Here is a 16,584-nt window from a genome sequence, read left to right on the forward strand (position 1 = left end):
TATCATGAACCAGTAGGGCTAAGAGGGTTAGAGACTCGGTTGTTTTAGACAGGAGGATCTCTCATGTGCTTTACTATCTGTTCTAGTTGCTTTTGGTAAACATTTGACAGTGTTGGTCCCTCCTATCATTACCAGCTGCTAGAATGTCCTCCACACTCTCTGTTTCTACCTCTCACTGGAACTTCCTCTCTCTCTCTTTTAGTTTCATTTCTTGCCCCTTCTTCCCTCACCCATCAATCCTGTCTAAAGTGACCAGAGTCTGTATTCTCAATGACTTCTAGACCTGGGCTTCACTTGGACTCTTACCCTGTGCCAGGGGGATGGGGTTGTGGGGAGGCAATGTTTAATGAGGACAAGTGCTTCAGATGGACAGCAGTGATGGCTGTAAAATAATAGGACTGTATTTAATGTCCCTTACTTAACTGAACACTTAGGAATTCTTAAAACAGACTGTTTTATGATATATATATATATATATATATATATATATAAAATAAAATAAAAATTTTATTTTACTGTGGGCAAACTCACCTGTCTCTGAAATCATAATGTTGTCATTGTGTCTGTCACCTATTCCGAGGACAAATGTTGCCACACAGTAGCCAGCACAGGAATAAACGAACCTCTCTACTGCTGCCTGAAACTGATGGGAATGTATATGGATGTCAGTTATTTTCCAACTACACAGAGCAGCCAGAGTCAACTACAAATGCCCACCAGAAAAACAGTGTTCCAGGAACCACTTCAGACAGCAAGTTAAGTCCAGTCTCATTAGTTTTCTATCAAGGAAGTGCTAACTGTCACATTGTTTTGCTTGTATTTTCAGTGAAGAGTTAACCTAACATCACCGACATGAGGGAAACCCAAGAAGCAAAAGGTCATAGTAATTTATTCAAGGATCCTACTCTCTCATTGCCCACAACTGTACAGAATTCATAGAATTTCTGCATTTGTGTTCTGCTTGTGACCACTTAAGTGGATGGATGGTTTCACAAGTCTTCAGGTATAACAGATTGACAAAGGCTACTAATTATATTCCCTCCACCAAAGGCTAGCCATGCAAACGTGAAATGCTATTCTCGTGCAGTAGAACTTTAAATAGCACCCAAACAGCTCAACCGGTTTGGGACGGAAACAACACGTACCCTTCAGCATGATGGACACTTTTAACATCTGTAATTTACTACTTGGATCCACAGCAGGAAATTGCAAACTATTTTGTTTGTATGATAGAATGTATATATGGTAGGTAAATCTTTGTGTTGAACCACACAAAGAGCCATAAAAATGCTAACAGACTATTGCACAGAAACAAATTCTATGCAAAGCCTGACCGGTAACCAAAACTGAAGCAAATGTTCCTGGGTCTAGAAGTAGGCACTCTGTCTCACAGATCAGCTGTGTCCCAGGGGAAAACCCTTGAAATACCACTGCTTCATCAGCAAAAGGCTTTACCAATATGCTAGGAAGCAGAAACATCCATCGGAAGAGCCTGCCCAGACCAGAAACCATGACTATCAGCTAGAGGACAAGTGGGCCTGAGGAGTGGGCCTGCGGGGGCGGGGGCAGGGGGGGCAAGAACTCACCTTTTCTTCAATAGGGCATTTTTCCTTGAGCCAGTGATTCAGGACTTCATCTTTGAATGCCCCCGTGTTACCCACTGTGCTTTGCTGAATTTGAGCGATGGTTGTGGCATCCTTCACTATCTGGATCATTCCTAAAGGGAGAGTCATAGTGTTCAATGGAGGCTGATGCTGCTGAATGCACGAGGTTTTTTCTTTTATTTGATGTTTTTTTAGGCCAAAGGTCCGTTTTCCAGGTCTGAGCTATTTTGTTGTTGTTTGTTTGTTTTTAAGAAAGGTAATAACAGACAACAGCTACAGAAGTTGTGTGGAATACTTTCTCAATATCCCGGAATAAGGAGGGGAAATGGCTGTTTTTGAGGAGTAGCAAAGTCGTTTTTTTTTTTTTTTTTTTTTTTTTTTTTTTTTTTTTTTTTTGGCTTGGTGATTGGTACCTTTCCCTTTTTAGGTAACATGGCCAAAACCTTGAATAAAAAAAAGTGTGATTTAAACAAAAATGCTAAATGCCTATAAAAGTGCCTGAGTAGAGTATGTGAATTCTGGAATTTAAAAAGAAGTGACTGTTCTTCCTGTCTAATTTTTAAATGTTATTCACGAGAGAAAAGCTTAATGTGCAGTGTGATGAGCAGTGATGGAGAGGTGGAGAGGAGTTAGAGGACAGACAAGTTCTGGGGGCGATCATTCCCATGTGTGGTCAAAAGTCTGAGTCGGGTCTCCATGTGTCTTCAACATGTGGCTGTTGAACTGAGTGACATTTCCGCCTCTTGATTTAACTTTCACTTCCCAGCTAAGGAATGCACCACTGATGTAACTACATACCTATTTTGTCACCAGTTGAGATGCAGCCATACGGCAGGAGGCACAGGTCCAGACATTCAGTCTCCCAAATGGACTCCATGATGCGTAGAATCTGGGAAGCAAAACATAGACACTTCTGCTATACACAGCTGTTGGTCAATGCATTTTTCTTCTCTCTTAAAAAGCCAGGAATCTTACCTGGCTACAACAATATGTGAGTGAATGTAAAATACATAGCAACAACTTAACTTTATTGATCATCCTGATGCTCAAACATTTCCTGCCATTGCAAATGTGTCAGTTTCAGCCCCTAGGATACACGTTGAAGAATCAGATGGAGAGTTTTCACTTGGGGGAGGGTGTTTTGATTTGTTTTGTTTTTGCCACCTTTCTCTAGCTTATCAAACATTGCACTTTGTTATGTATGTTTCCACACAACAACTGTAATGTCCTTTTACATGTTTACTACCCTGATATCTGCAAAACCATCAGTTACAACCAAGGCAGTAAAATCAGTAACAATGGTTTTAACATCAAACTTTAGCTGGTTGTTCTTTTATGTGTGATTCTTATATTAACCTTATATTTGGTTATATAACCATTGTTTCCATTCAGAGGGTAAAGACTTAGAGAGCTTCAGTAAATGGTGAGCTTCAACAATGAAAAAGTCTAAGCACAAACTGTCCCTCAGAATTAAAGGAACAGGAAAGCAACTTTTTTGTGACTTTGAAATGCTTATCTTTGCAAATTCAAAAGATTCTACAGATTTATTTAAAACTAAGCTCATATTTTTAAAGATTAAATAATTTATTTCTTTTCTTTTCAAAAATCTTTCTTGGACAGAAAACAAAAACAAAACATGTCAACAGCAACAATAAACAACCTATTCTTGAAAAGAAAGCTAAATGCTATATTAGAAATAAGACAAAACAGAATCTTACGGAAAATTGAAACTATTGTTTTGAAATAGCCTGCCTTTAACTTAGTATGCTTTGTCTATTCTAGATAACATTAGGTTTTAGAAACTTTTACCTCTTCTATGATGAGGCACTAGAAACTGGAGAGCATAGCTTTATAGACTTGTGACGCTAAATTCTACACAGAAATGTTGAAAAAAATTCTGAAAACGATGGCTGTTGGTGCCTTCGCCGTTCACTTTCTCCCCTCATCTTTCATTAGTGTGATCATGCCATCACCCGTCCGCTCATTTTTTCCTCCTTTGTATAAGTCCTTCTTGAGCTTGTGGATGAGTACCGAAGGGGGTGTATTTATGAGAACTGGTGGGTTGGTGAGTCTGTGAACAGGGATAAACTGGGTGCTGTAAACAGATCATCCCACAGCCTATGCCACTGTTCGTGGAATGGAGTGCTTAAAGAGCCTAGGTGATGCAAGTGTATCTGGCTACTAGGGATTGTTGAATACTCATCTTTGAAAGGATGGAGAGAACTATGGTGCTCATTAGATGGCATGTCTAATAATCCACAGCTACATTCACCGAGTAAAACTTCCCTATTAAGTATCCTTTGACTGCTGTTTGTTATGTGGGGAAAATGGAAAGGAAGGCATGTTTCAGAACAGCACAGAATTCTTTCTTCAGATAATTGCAGAAAGCCAGCTCCTTCACAGCAGCCTACCTGTAAGATCAACATGTCTTGTCGAAGATCATCGCCGTGTTTAAAGATGATTCCGATGGTTTCATTGGACAGGACTGTAGGGTCAGCGCATTGAAACTCAAGCCACAGGGGCTTTTTCTTGGAGGCCATCACTTTACATTTTTCAATCTGCAAGGGAGCAGTTACAATATCACATACAATGAACACACACAGAGGAGGCACCGATTCTTTTGTAGAGCATTTCTGTACACAAGCACAAAGTCCTGGCTGGGAAATGATTTTCAATATTTGGATAAAAATACAGAAGCTGTTCTCACCTAAATAGAAAATTCACAATCCTTCAAACAACGGCTCTCAGACTATACTTCAAGGAACTCTAAGGGTCTGTGGAAAGCCCATGGGTGCAGTAGGGACCACGCTGCCCCTGCTCCCAGGGCACTGGTGACTCCCATACCGCCATTAGCTCAGAGCATGTATGCTAGTATCTGCTTCTGCATTCCCTTCCTGAGGTTTAATTTGAAAGATGAGTTCTAGAGCTACCACAGTGTCTGAAATATTCTTACTCAGGAATCAGATGTAGGTCAAATCTAACTCAGGGAAATTTAGCAGAAAAGAGATGGAAAATCTGGCACTTGAGCATCGGACTTCCAGCCCACTCCTCCTCATCCCCATATCAAAACAAAGCAGTGTGGCAGAAGTCATAAATCCAAACCTAAACCTTTTCTGTGTTTTTGCCAAAAGTGAATGCACCATAAATCAAAAATATAATGCAGGGGGCTGGAGAGGTGGCTTAGCAGTTAAGAGCACTGCTCTTGAAGAGGACCTAGGATTGATTCACAGCACACACACACACAGGGCGGCTCATAAGAGCCTGTAATTCCAAATTCAGGGTCTACCACTCTACTATGGTCTCCTCAGGCACTGCATGTACACGGCAAGCAGGCAAAATACACCATATACATAAAATAAAAAGAAAGAAAAAATATGATGATTTTTAAAACCACAGTTGGAAAGCTGCTTTGATATATCCTATTTTTTACTGATACCTAACCAGTGACAGTAGATTGTATATGCTTTTTGCTATGAGGCCACCTTACTAGTAACTATTTATAAACCTAGAGATGTGAAGGAGGTGTTTAATCCTTCTTTTCATGAGATTTAACTGCTATAAGCATTTCTGTCCTGTAGGCAACTAGACCAGGGAAAACACATGGACAACTCTTGTCAGACATCAGATGACAAACAATGGAATTCTGTGGTCCCTGAGCAAAGAAGATAGATGAAAACAGATGATCCTAGCAGCTGCTTCAGCTTACTGTTGCAGCTATTTCTTGGTTAAACTATGGAGAAAAGGCACCCATGCTTAGTTTATGGCCTAGCAGTCTAGAGTATAACAACTGAAGTCTCAAAGAGAGGACAGAAGAGGCTGACAGGAAGTAATAGTGGAACAATCTCCAAGTGTAATAGAGCTGATGCCCGCAAGTCCAAGGAGCAACATAACCTGGAACAAGAAACCTGTGCCAACACACACCATAACCAACCCACTGAAAACCAGAGAGGCCAGAAATCTGAAAAGAAATGGGGGGGAGGACATATTATGAATGGAAAATCAAAGACAAAGCCAGAGTATTCTCACTGGGACATAGGCAAACCAGAAAAAAATGGCACTGCAAGAGAAAAATGGCGAGTTAAGTTTCTCTGTCTAGTGAAAATATTGCTCAAAAAATAAATGCATAGTAAACATTTCCAGCTAAGCTAGTTCTGAAAGATTGTATTGCCAACAGCTTGTAAGATTGTTAAAGATCGAGTACCCAACATGATATGTGGGCAAATGTATAAAATGGCTTAATCCATTTAGCTATACATATACTTTTGTTTAAAGCAAAAATAATATATTATGGGATTTATAATACATGCAGAAGAGATGGATTAGTGGAGATAAACTGCTGTAAATTCTTATATGCATTCAAAGTCATCTGTTAATACAATGTGTGGTACAGACATGCACACAGACACTTAGACCAATAGAAGAGATCAGAGAGCCAGGCATAGACCCACCTACAATACGGTCAGCTGATGCTGACTTGAAGAATGACTGTGACATTTTTAGAAGAATGTTGAGTAACTTGATTTTGCTGGTGGTTGAACAGAAGCACTTATGTGTAAAAACTCACTGAATTCACACTACAGACAACCGTTTATGTAAAGAATAGACCAATAAGCTGATTTAAAACACAATAAAAGGGGAATCATTAAGTAATGGGGTATTGGGTGCTAGTGATTAGAGAAGGTCTTGACAGAAGCCCATCCAGGGGTGTTCCAGCTTCCTATGTCTTCAGAAGATCCTGGTGAAGGCCCTGATTCTGGAAAGCATGCTAGGTGCTTGTAAGACATAAGGAACACAGACATCCCTCTGATACCTACCACCAAGGTACCTGCTTTCAGTCCAGGATCATAGGGAACTCTAAAGCTCTTGGGGAGACTGGAATTCTGCAAGTTTTCGAGCTTTTGCTTAAGCTGTGAAATAACTGTAATTGTCAAAAGCATACAGAAATTAGATGAGCACAAGACATCAGTACTATCTCAACATAACCTGAGGTTGCATTTCCTTATTATTCTATGTATTGGTTTGGAAAACAGTCATAGGAAAAGGGCTACAGAGCTCTGCCTTTGGGGATCTAACCATGAGCAGACCAAATAAGTCAGGATTACTGAGAGTAACTTAACTGGAAATGCCCCTTCTCAGGCAGAGGACATATGTGAACACACATGGGAAAACCTCCTTTGCTGCAGCAGAGGAGGATGTGCTAACAGTGAGTCTACAGTGCTAACACTGTCGTTGTTTGTCTAGCCTGAGACTTTCAATGGCCATCTGGTTTTTAGAGAAGACGTTTGGACACCGTTAAGTAGAGTCGGGTTAGATAGAGTGCTGTAAATTCTTCTGAAAAGAGGAAGTTAGGTTATGTATAAGAGATGTGGTAACCTCAAAATTCTCAAGGCAAAACACACAGAGTGCAGATTACTGCCTGTCTAACAGGAAGCGGCCAGTCCAAATATAAGATTTTGGAGGGTAGCATGATCGATGTACTAGAAAACAATCAAAAGGGAAGGTTAGAAATTTAAAATATTCAAAAGCTTAAATAACTGGGCCGGGATGTTAGTGTCTATTTTAAGCTATGGTGCTGGATCCAGGCTTAACCAAGCGAGTAAGATATTTTCTGGGTACAAGCTTCATACAGTTCATCATGCCAGAAAGATGTGTTAATAATGACAATTTCATGTGGTATCAAAACCTTACAGGAATGATTAATTTTCCTAGAGCAGAGACAAGATATTGGAAATGGCTACAGAGAAGAGGTGTGTGTGTGTGTGTGTGTGTGTGTGTATGTGTGAGACAGACATTTACATGTGACTATTATTCTGAGATACAAACATATGTATGCAATAAAGTTTTAAAATTAGCCTACCCTCTCAATATTCTGGCAATATGAGAAAGCAGGGACAGATTGAAAGATGGGTACACAGGGGATTTGGAAATAACCTTTCATATGTGAAACTTCCATTGAAAATTACATCTTCCATCCACACATGGTTCTTCAATTTCTCCGGATTTCATATGTATAGCTTCATCTTTAAGAACATATGAATTTATGGTCTTAAAACATCACATCTTGCAGAAGGAGAGCTTTAAATTTACCTCATGTAGACAAGAGACCAAAAAAAAATGTTTTTTTTGGCTGCCTTTAGCAAAATACAACTTGAATTCCAGAAAGAATCATAGTGATCATATCATTCAGAAAGAGAACTGAGAAAATGTAGCCACTGTACCTTGGGAACTGACATCATACTTCTCAGCAGAGAGTGATTTGATATCAATGGTGACTTTTTGTAACATCTCGATCACTTGGACTTGCTGTGTGAAATCCTGCAGCATGGCCATGCCGCAGCCCCGCAGGTATGCTTCCAGGATCACAGCGAACCTCTGCTGATAGTGTCTGGACTGGGCTATCTCACTTCGCAAAAACCAGAACAAGAAGTGACCGATTCTTTTGTTCTGAGATGGGTACAAGATGGTTGAGATCATGATGACTAATGCTGTAGGTTTATCAGGCAATTCCTGGTAGCCTAAATTGTCATGGTGTTATGTAAGTGGAAATACTTACTCTCAAGCCACGCTTCAGCAGGAATCTGGCCAGAGCACTGTCATGGTATGGTTCAAATTTCACAGCCTAAAGGAAGAGCACATCAGCATTTGAAGGTCAGTCAGGAGAAAGGAATGGATAAAAAGCACAGTTCTGTGCAAGTGGGTCTTTCCAACTAGGTGGTGAGAATCTCTCCAGCCACTCCTATCCAGTCCCTCCTTTAGTGGACACTGAAGATGGGGCAATTGCTTAGCAACCTAGAATAGAAGAGGACCAAATGGGCTGAAGGACTCCTGATGCTCACTGCTGTGATCCGGGTAATGGCAAAGCTGAAGTTGCAAATGCTTTTGTTTCAAGTTAGAACTAACTGGGTTATTGGAGGGGGAGAAGTAGACATGGCCCTAATAATTCTTTAAAGTGGAAGGTAAGAGAGCTTGTTACAAAGGAAATGGACAGCATCAATGCCACACTTAACAGAACATTAGATTCGGAGAAGTGACAAGTGTGAAGGTCCTAACGCCCTTTGTGGCAAGCCCCTTCTTACTATGGGTAAATCATACCCTACCCTGCCACTATGTGTACAGAGCTTTCTGTCAAACATCTCTGATTGTCTATGCTCCCTCAGGCAGAACTTGGTCTTCATTGTTAGTGTGTGATCATTTTCACAGTGTTGGTTCTGGATTGGATATTGACAAGTAAAATGACAGCTTTATTACTGAAGAACAATAACCAATAAAATGGGAAAGGTTAATGAAATCTGTGTGGGTTCATGTTTACTTTCATGTATTATTTTCCAATAAGTTTGAAATAGTTTTAAAAGAAACAAATATTATTTAATTATCAATGCATATACTAAGTTAGAAGGTAGGTAATGTATATAAGTCTAAAATTAACTATAGTTCCTTTATAAACAGGAATGGTCATTTTTTCCCTTAAAGAGCCAGTGTGTATTTTGGAGTCTGAAGTCTTCTTGGTATGTTCACAGTTCTCACTCTGGGTTCCCAGTTTGATCTGAGCAATACTGACCTTATAATGTTTCAATCTTAGCCCCCATTTCCAAAGTGCTTCTCTTGGGTGTGATCAAGTAGGTGCCATAGAAACTTAAGTCAAGTTCTGAGAATGTGGTTTCTCAGTCAACAGAACTCATTTTAAATGTGTTAAGTTTCTAACCCGAGAGCTGGTCTTTTTTCGTGTTTCACTTCTACAACGATGCAGGTCGTAACCAAGAGACCATTTTAACAAACAGGGAGTCATTCAGCTGGAGCTGAAATGTTTGCATTTGCTGCATAACAAACACTTCTCTTCAAATTTAAGCCCACATACCGAATATTAATAAGACTGATTGACCTCTTTCACCCAAAAAAAACTTCCAAGAAAATTGTTATTCATCTTTGAGTCTTGCAAAGTTTATCTTCGACAATGACAATAAAAAATGTCAAATCAAGTATTACCTACTCAGAACTTTCCCTAGATACATTAATCAAAATTAAGTGTCACCCGATCCCCTATTTACTCTTAGTGCTCTATGTTTTCCCCAGAGCCCTTGTCATAATTTGTTATTAAACACACGTGTGTGTGTGTGTGTGTGTGTGTGTGTGTGTGTGTGTGTGTGTGTGCACTGCAGCAAATCTGGAGGGTTTGTCTTCTTACTGAAGAAGTTGTTGAACTAAGGAATGAGCACATCTATGCTGTGCTATACCATTGCTCATCTTTTTCTTTCCTTTCCTTTGTCAATTAATAGAACATAAGTGGAGAACTACTAATGCAAGCAGAACTATTGCTCCTTAGTTTTTTACCAACCCAGCTACACAGCAGTCATATTGCTGACCCCACAGGACCACAGGACCACAGGACCACAGGGAGCATCATGGGAACTGAGTGAAACACAGTCCTATGCCTGTTTAAAGAGGGCAGCTGTCAAGATTCTGCCCAGCACAACCATTTAGCAAAACAATAGCAAGCTCTACCCTATGGCCTGTGACTTCCCCAGCTCTAGGCTTTTGGCCAGGATCACAGTACCAAGCATGACATTTCCCCCTGTGGAGCAGGCCTTAAAGCCATCATGAACCCACAGTGACTGTGGTTACCTGCACTGATGTTCTGTGGTAGATGGTAGTGGATCTCTAGCCCCACTGCTTACTGAGGAGCTATTGGCAATGGAGAGTTGCTAAAATAGGGAAAGTCATGCTTTCTGGAAGATTTCCATGCTCCAGTGGATGCCCCCCCCCCACGGATAGTGATAATTTGACTTACCAGTTATTAGAAAAAAGCAACATTAACTTGAGAAAGAGATATATTAATAAGGACAGGAAGATAATTTGAAGAGGAACTAGGGGGTACATATGACCATATTTCAATGTAGACCTGTATAAAATTCTCAAGAATAAAGAAAAACTTTAAAAAAATTCTACCCAGATATGACATATTGTTCTATGAACTGTGATAAACATGGAGATTAACATTTTTCTAGCCTGCATTATCCTGTCACCAGATTTATGCAGGATATTTGTTGATTGTAAAAATGATAAACCTGGGTTAATTAGACCTCTAATTCTGGTCCATTTCTTTTTAAAATATGTAGCCTTGAACACATAACTTAGTCTCCTTGTATCTCAATATCTACATGTATAAAATGTAAATCCAAATTCTAATTTGACCACCATCATAGTTATTGGTGGAATCAAATGGCACAACACACACACACAGACACACACACACACACACACACACACACACACACAAATCACTTGGAGCCTTAGCACAAGAATGCTTACAAGTTCAGTCCATTGCTAAAACAATTAATAAGGACAATGTGAGTCCCACTGGGGCAATTCTCCTAAAATGTAAAGGACAGCACTGATGTCTTTTAAATGCTTGCTAGCAAACCTTCAAAGACATTAAATAAATGTTAATGGGATTGTTTACTGCTTTTTGACGTGTCTTCATCAGTTCTAGTCTGACTGATCATGAAACTGAACAAAGGGTATGGGATGACTACTGAAGGGGTTCCTGTGCACATGCAAATAAGTTCTCTGAGACAGCAGTTCCTGCTGACAGCACCAGCACCTACCTGCACCAGCTGGAGAAGGTAATGTAAAACGTCATCATCCTCCAAGCTCTCCAGTTTCTGAACTGCAATGGCTCTTACGTTTTCATCTGAAAAATTGCAGTCCAAGAGCTGCATGGTTAAGCCAACATCCAAAGCACTTTGATCCCAGACCTCCCTTCTGGCTAACAGCTGGTATGTTTTGGCCACAATTTCTTGCTGTCCCCATTTCACTGAACTGAATAGCTTAGGGTACGCTTTCGGATGTTTCAGGCTTTCATATCTAAAATGCCAGAGCAGTTCCTTGTCCTCTGCTGTGAGAGGGTTAAGTGGGTCTGTGGCTATGATCGCCTCCAGTTGCTTGCGAAGCTGATTGGGCATTTCAGCTCGGACCCTGTCTCCTTCCGGGTCAGGGGTGGGCTGATGCTTAGGTAGGGCTATGGGGTGACAATAGTTATCCAGCAGGATAGAGATGGACATTGAGTTCTCCTTGTCAGGATTGGTTGCAGAGGTGAGCTTGTCAGCATTGAAGCTGCCTTGTTCTTCCACCTTCCCAGATATTTGCCACATGTGGAGCACATAGTCCCCATGGCGTAGCAGGAACCGGTGGTCTATTAACAGTAAGTTTACATAATAGAGAAGCTGGGCTTTGCCCTTGGACTCGGAGCCTGGCATCTCTGCAGAAGCCTTGCTGGACAGTGTTGGCGTTTTGCAGCAGTAGATCTGGAGGTTCAATAGGGCCCCTTTGGGCAAGTCTTTGATTTTGATGCCAAACTCCAGCCACACATTCCAGAGCACCTCTTCAGTGAAGGGCTTAGGGCTGGTTCTCCTTTGGCAAAGGACTTGTTGTCCATGTTGGATGTTTGCTTCCACAAAAACAGTGAGGTCTGTATTCCGGGGCAGGACCGGGATGTCAATGCCTCTGATCTTGACCCTGAACTTTCGGTCACAGTCCCACAAAGACACTGTGAATACGCTTTCATGGTCCTTGCCATGGATGGTCAGCTGCTCGTGGTAGCCGGTGACTCCAGTGCAGTCGTCCACCAGTGGCCATTCCTCCTTCCTTACCTCATCCAGGGCTGGGTCTGGAGGCGTGTCGAGCACCAGGTGTATTTCGTCTCCATTCTTGAGGCACTGCCTCACCCACTGGAAGTTTTTGAGGGGCGTTTCACCTACCAGGTACTCGTCGCGGCCACAGACCCGCAGCACAAAATCCCGCTCACTTTGGCTTTCCGGGATATTCATCAGGGACTTCTTCTTGGCCATCTTGGTGAAGAAGCTCTGGAGGATGGCGCCAGGAGTATCGTCTGCGGAGACCTTGATGGTTTGGCTGGTGGTGCTGCGGTGGATGACGATCAAGATGCAATTGTTGGTGATCTTTTTGGACAGGTAGTCTGGGAGAGGTTTGGACGTCACCCAAGGGTGCATAGCATAGAGTTTGGCATCACGGCCAGCCACCTCTGCCATGCGAGGTGTGACCAGGCGGCGGCGAGTGAACTCTAGCTCATCATCGTGCACGTTGCTGATGTCCGTGACGTCGTAGCCGATCAGCGAGGTAAGCTGCTTCTGGAAAGCCAGGGTCTCCTCAGAAGGTGCGTGTCGCTGTACCACGTGGATCTGGCCGGGGCTCTTGTGCATCATCTTCCAGTAGCGCAGGCAGTCTAGGGTCTGGACCACCTGGTACCTGTCATAGATCTCATACCACTGTCCCTTCTTCTGGTAGAGTAGGAGGAAGTGGTCTGGGCCCAACCGGTGGTAGAATTCTGCAGCCACGCTCGTCTCCAGTGCGCGCAGCCACACCTGGGCTTTCATCTGCTCCACGTTGCCATGGCCAGCCACATGCAGCAGCGCTGTCTCTGGAGTCTTGCTGATGCGCTGGCTGGTGGGCAGAATGAACTCAATGGGGATGAGCTCCATGGAAGACAGGCTGCCTGCGGCACTGCGCGGCTTCATCCTCCGGCGCCGGCGGAGGTTGTCCTCTCTTAGAACCACGGGCTGTTCATAGTTCTCCAGCTCCATGCCCTAAGCGACCTGGGAGTGGAGAAATAGCTTTGTCAGGAGACAGACTGTAGATTCCTATATGACGGCTGAGAGAAGGTGTAGTGGGTTGCTGTGAACCTAGAGGGACCAAGTAAGCTGGAGGCAGCGCTGTCTCTGACAGCATAGTCCCCAGCCGGCCGCTCACTGTCTAGGTGACATGGCCTACTTCATCTCCGAGCCTGTTCCTCATCTGCCAGTTTGGTTACTTACATGTAGTGGGTGGAGGCAAAAGTTAAATAAGGCAGTACACTTCTTCTGATTGGGTGATGCATGCATGCCGTCACAGGCACATTTTCTCGTGTGTGTGTGTGTGTGTGTGTGTGTGTGTGTGTGTGTGTGTGTGTGATGTTTTAATTAGAAATTTGCTAAGCACCATGGGACTGTAAAGATGGCTTAATGGATAAAAGTTCTTGCTGTACAAACATGAGGTCCTGAGCTTACATCCTACCATCCCCATAGGCCCCCGTGGGCCGGTAACCTCAGTGGTGTCTGTCTGTCTATCTGTCTATGTATATGTTGGAAGGAAAGAGAGCAGAGATGGGAGAAATTACTGGGCCTTGTTGGTCATCAGCTTAGCTCCAGGTTCAGTGAGAGACCCTGTCTGAAAGGAAGAGAGTGGAGCATGTCTTCTCTGGCCTCTGCAGGTATATCAGCACACATGTGCACACTCACACACAGGTGCACAAAAACATGTAAAGCACTCATCTAGCATCAGTGTCCAACATTTGCTGGCTCAGAATGGTACCTGTAAGCACCCTGAAACACACTGATAAGTAAAGCAATGAATGCAATCAAGGATGGAGTCCTAGTTTCCTGGGTGCAGTGTGAGACTCTGAACAGCACTTGACAAACAAGCCAGTCTTTTTAGTCTCACACTTCTCTAACACAGATACCCAATCTTGCTTCATCTTCTCTATTTTCAAACTGTCTGAACCCGGAATCTGCTCCTTAGTCAACTTCCTGTCTGTTTTCCTTTTCATTTTTTTCTTTCTACTTAAGAGAGCCAGTCATTTCATTCATAAAACTCAAAAATAGCAAAATTGGCAAAGGCTGTAATCAAAGCCATTTGGAGACATGTAACATTTTGAATCATGGATTGTGGAACATTCTAGTTATCATTGCTATATTAGGGTAGAGGAGTCACCATATCTGGACTTTGCCAATATGAACTTTTAGGTCATTTAACTGAGCCAATTGGTTTGACCTGCCTCTGCTTTAAACAGAGGAGCCACAGGTAGAGGACATGATTTCTGCCTTCCAATGTCCTGCTGTTTAGAACCTAAGCAATAATTCATTTTCTTTTTGTTCATCTCTGTATCAGAAATTCACAAATTTATTTTCATCATATTACCTACCCTTTCTTTGTCCTTATCTAATATTTCATAATTAATAAGTATTTATAATGCATTTGTGAGTAAATATTATCTCTTCCACTAAGGAACCCATCAGTAATGACTGAAATACTTGAAGTACTAAAACTGAAAAATGTATCATAAAACACTTTAAAACACATTGCTACATTGGTATTACATTACACTCTAAACCACATTCAAATATTAAAACAAAATATTTCAGAAAATATCATTTACTCTCTAACTGATGTCAATGAGATCTATAATTAGTTTTTTCCTAAGGAACAGTGGAGTATTTGCTATATACCAAAAAGGAGAGTTTGACTAAAAGTTTTGAAAGGCAGCTTCATTGGATCTCAACTTATGTTCAATTCTTAAATTGTTATTTTTAAAATCAATACTCACTCCTTTTAAAATATATTGATGTTATACTTAGTAAATAAAAGAAACCAACTGTCTCAAACAACTGTTTCTGTAGCTTAAAGAATTATCATGGTCTTTTGGTACATTATAGAATAACTAACAAAAGAACCATAAGCTATATTGATACTGACATGAACTTAAAATAAAATGTATCCTATTTAAGTGTACAGATATAATTCAGTAAGTATCTATCTGCCACAGTGACACCAAGAAATCATACTGTATCATGATACAAAGGGCAGAAGACAAGAGACCGACCAAATACTCACTGGTTTTCCTCATGGCTGGGACTAAGCAGCTTTGTCCTCTTCAAAAACAAAACAAAAAACAAAGTGCTGTCTGTATAGTAATCCTCAGGCAAGTGCTTGTAAGACTATGAACCCTGCCTGTTATGGGCTCTGAAGCCTCCCCCTTCCTCACAGACAAAACCAGAAAGAGCCTGTGCACCTGCGAGCCCTTGCCGGAACCTTGTGGATATACAGTCTAAACTGAGTGAGACAATGAAACCCAGACGCTCAGGGGTGGGCTCCTCTTGAACTGGCAACAGTTGCAGATAAAAATATTCTAGCTGAGAAGGAAGTGTGACTGTTCTGAGTCAGACCGAACAAAGAGCAAACAATAGAAAGCAGTAGTACCTGATACAGCCCTGGAGATGGTGGTGCTGAAGGGTCATTTGTTTAGTTTATAAAAACAAAACAAATTCAAACCTACCCAGGGCACCTCGCGACTCTTCTGCTTTTCTGGGGCTCCCTTCATATCCAGATGCAGAGGAAGTGTTGCAGTTACCAGGAAGGAAGTTTTAACCAAGTTGATTATACATGTGATTGCTCATTTTCAAAGTGTCAGAAATGCATTTCCTGCTGAAGCGCGAACACACACACACACACACACACACACACACACACACACACACACAACGAGAGAGAGAGAGAGAGGAGAGAGAGAGAGGAGAGAGAGAGGGAGAGAAAGCAGAGAGACAACAACAGAGAGAGAGAGAGAGAGAGAGAGAGAGAGAGAGAGAGAGAGAGAGAGAGAGAGAGAGAAAGAGCAGGACAGAGAGCAGCATTTACCTCACTGTTTTTTTCTCATTCTTTGGATTAATTTTTTAAAAAAAGTTACAAGAAACTGACAAATGATGGAGATCCAACCCAAAAATACACAAATGAAGCATGTGTGAAGCTCTAAGTAGAAGAAGGGGCCTGCACAACCACAATATTACATAACCTGCTAAGAATAGTTAATAGGCAAGTAAAACCTGTTACTCTCTGAGAATTCACAGAGACCCTGGTGTGTGCTGAGATAGGCAGGGTGAGGAGGAATCCCATGGACTATTGGGCTCAATCTGGATGTTTTCAAGAGTGCTGTTTGTGAGCTCACCTCCTTAGATTGGTGGAAGATTTCCTCCTCCCTCCCTCCCTCCCTCCCTCCCCCTCCCTCCTCCCTCCCTCCCTCCTCTCTCCTCCCTCCCTCCCTCCTCCCTCCCGCTGTGTTGGTGTGTGTATGCTGGTATATGATGAGGGTGGGGCTTACTATGAGCATTCATTAACCAGACAAAATAGGAGGAGGCTGCTATCCTGGGAACACTGA

The 16,584-nt window shown here is 42.0% G+C and overlaps 1 protein-coding gene across 1 annotated transcript in view; it reads right to left on the reverse strand.

The window, feature by feature from the left end:
* Pik3cg (phosphatidylinositol-4,5-bisphosphate 3-kinase catalytic subunit gamma) overlaps positions 1–15,305 on the reverse strand; it is a 30,131-nt gene extending 14,826 nt beyond the window's left edge. The window contains exons 1-9 of the mRNA XM_027417004.2: positions 15,267–15,305; positions 11,207–13,213; positions 8,158–8,223; positions 7,823–8,048; positions 6,419–6,522; positions 4,016–4,162; positions 2,403–2,493; positions 1,587–1,717; positions 532–643 (exon numbers count right to left, since the gene is read on the reverse strand). Of these exons, the coding sequence (XP_027272805.1) occupies positions 532–643; positions 1,587–1,717; positions 2,403–2,493; positions 4,016–4,162; positions 6,419–6,522; positions 7,823–8,048; positions 8,158–8,223; positions 11,207–13,201 (2,872 nt within the window). The 5' untranslated portion in view covers positions 13,202–13,213; positions 15,267–15,305. The remainder of the gene's footprint in view (positions 1–531; positions 644–1,586; positions 1,718–2,402; positions 2,494–4,015; positions 4,163–6,418; positions 6,523–7,822; positions 8,049–8,157; positions 8,224–11,206; positions 13,214–15,266) is intronic.
* Between the last annotated feature and the right edge of the window lie 1,279 nt (positions 15,306–16,584).

The sequence above is a fragment of the Cricetulus griseus genome, chromosome 5, assembly GCF_003668045.3.
Source record: "Cricetulus griseus strain 17A/GY chromosome 5, alternate assembly CriGri-PICRH-1.0, whole genome shotgun sequence".
NCBI classification, from domain to species: Eukaryota; Metazoa; Chordata; class Mammalia; order Rodentia; family Cricetidae; genus Cricetulus; species Cricetulus griseus.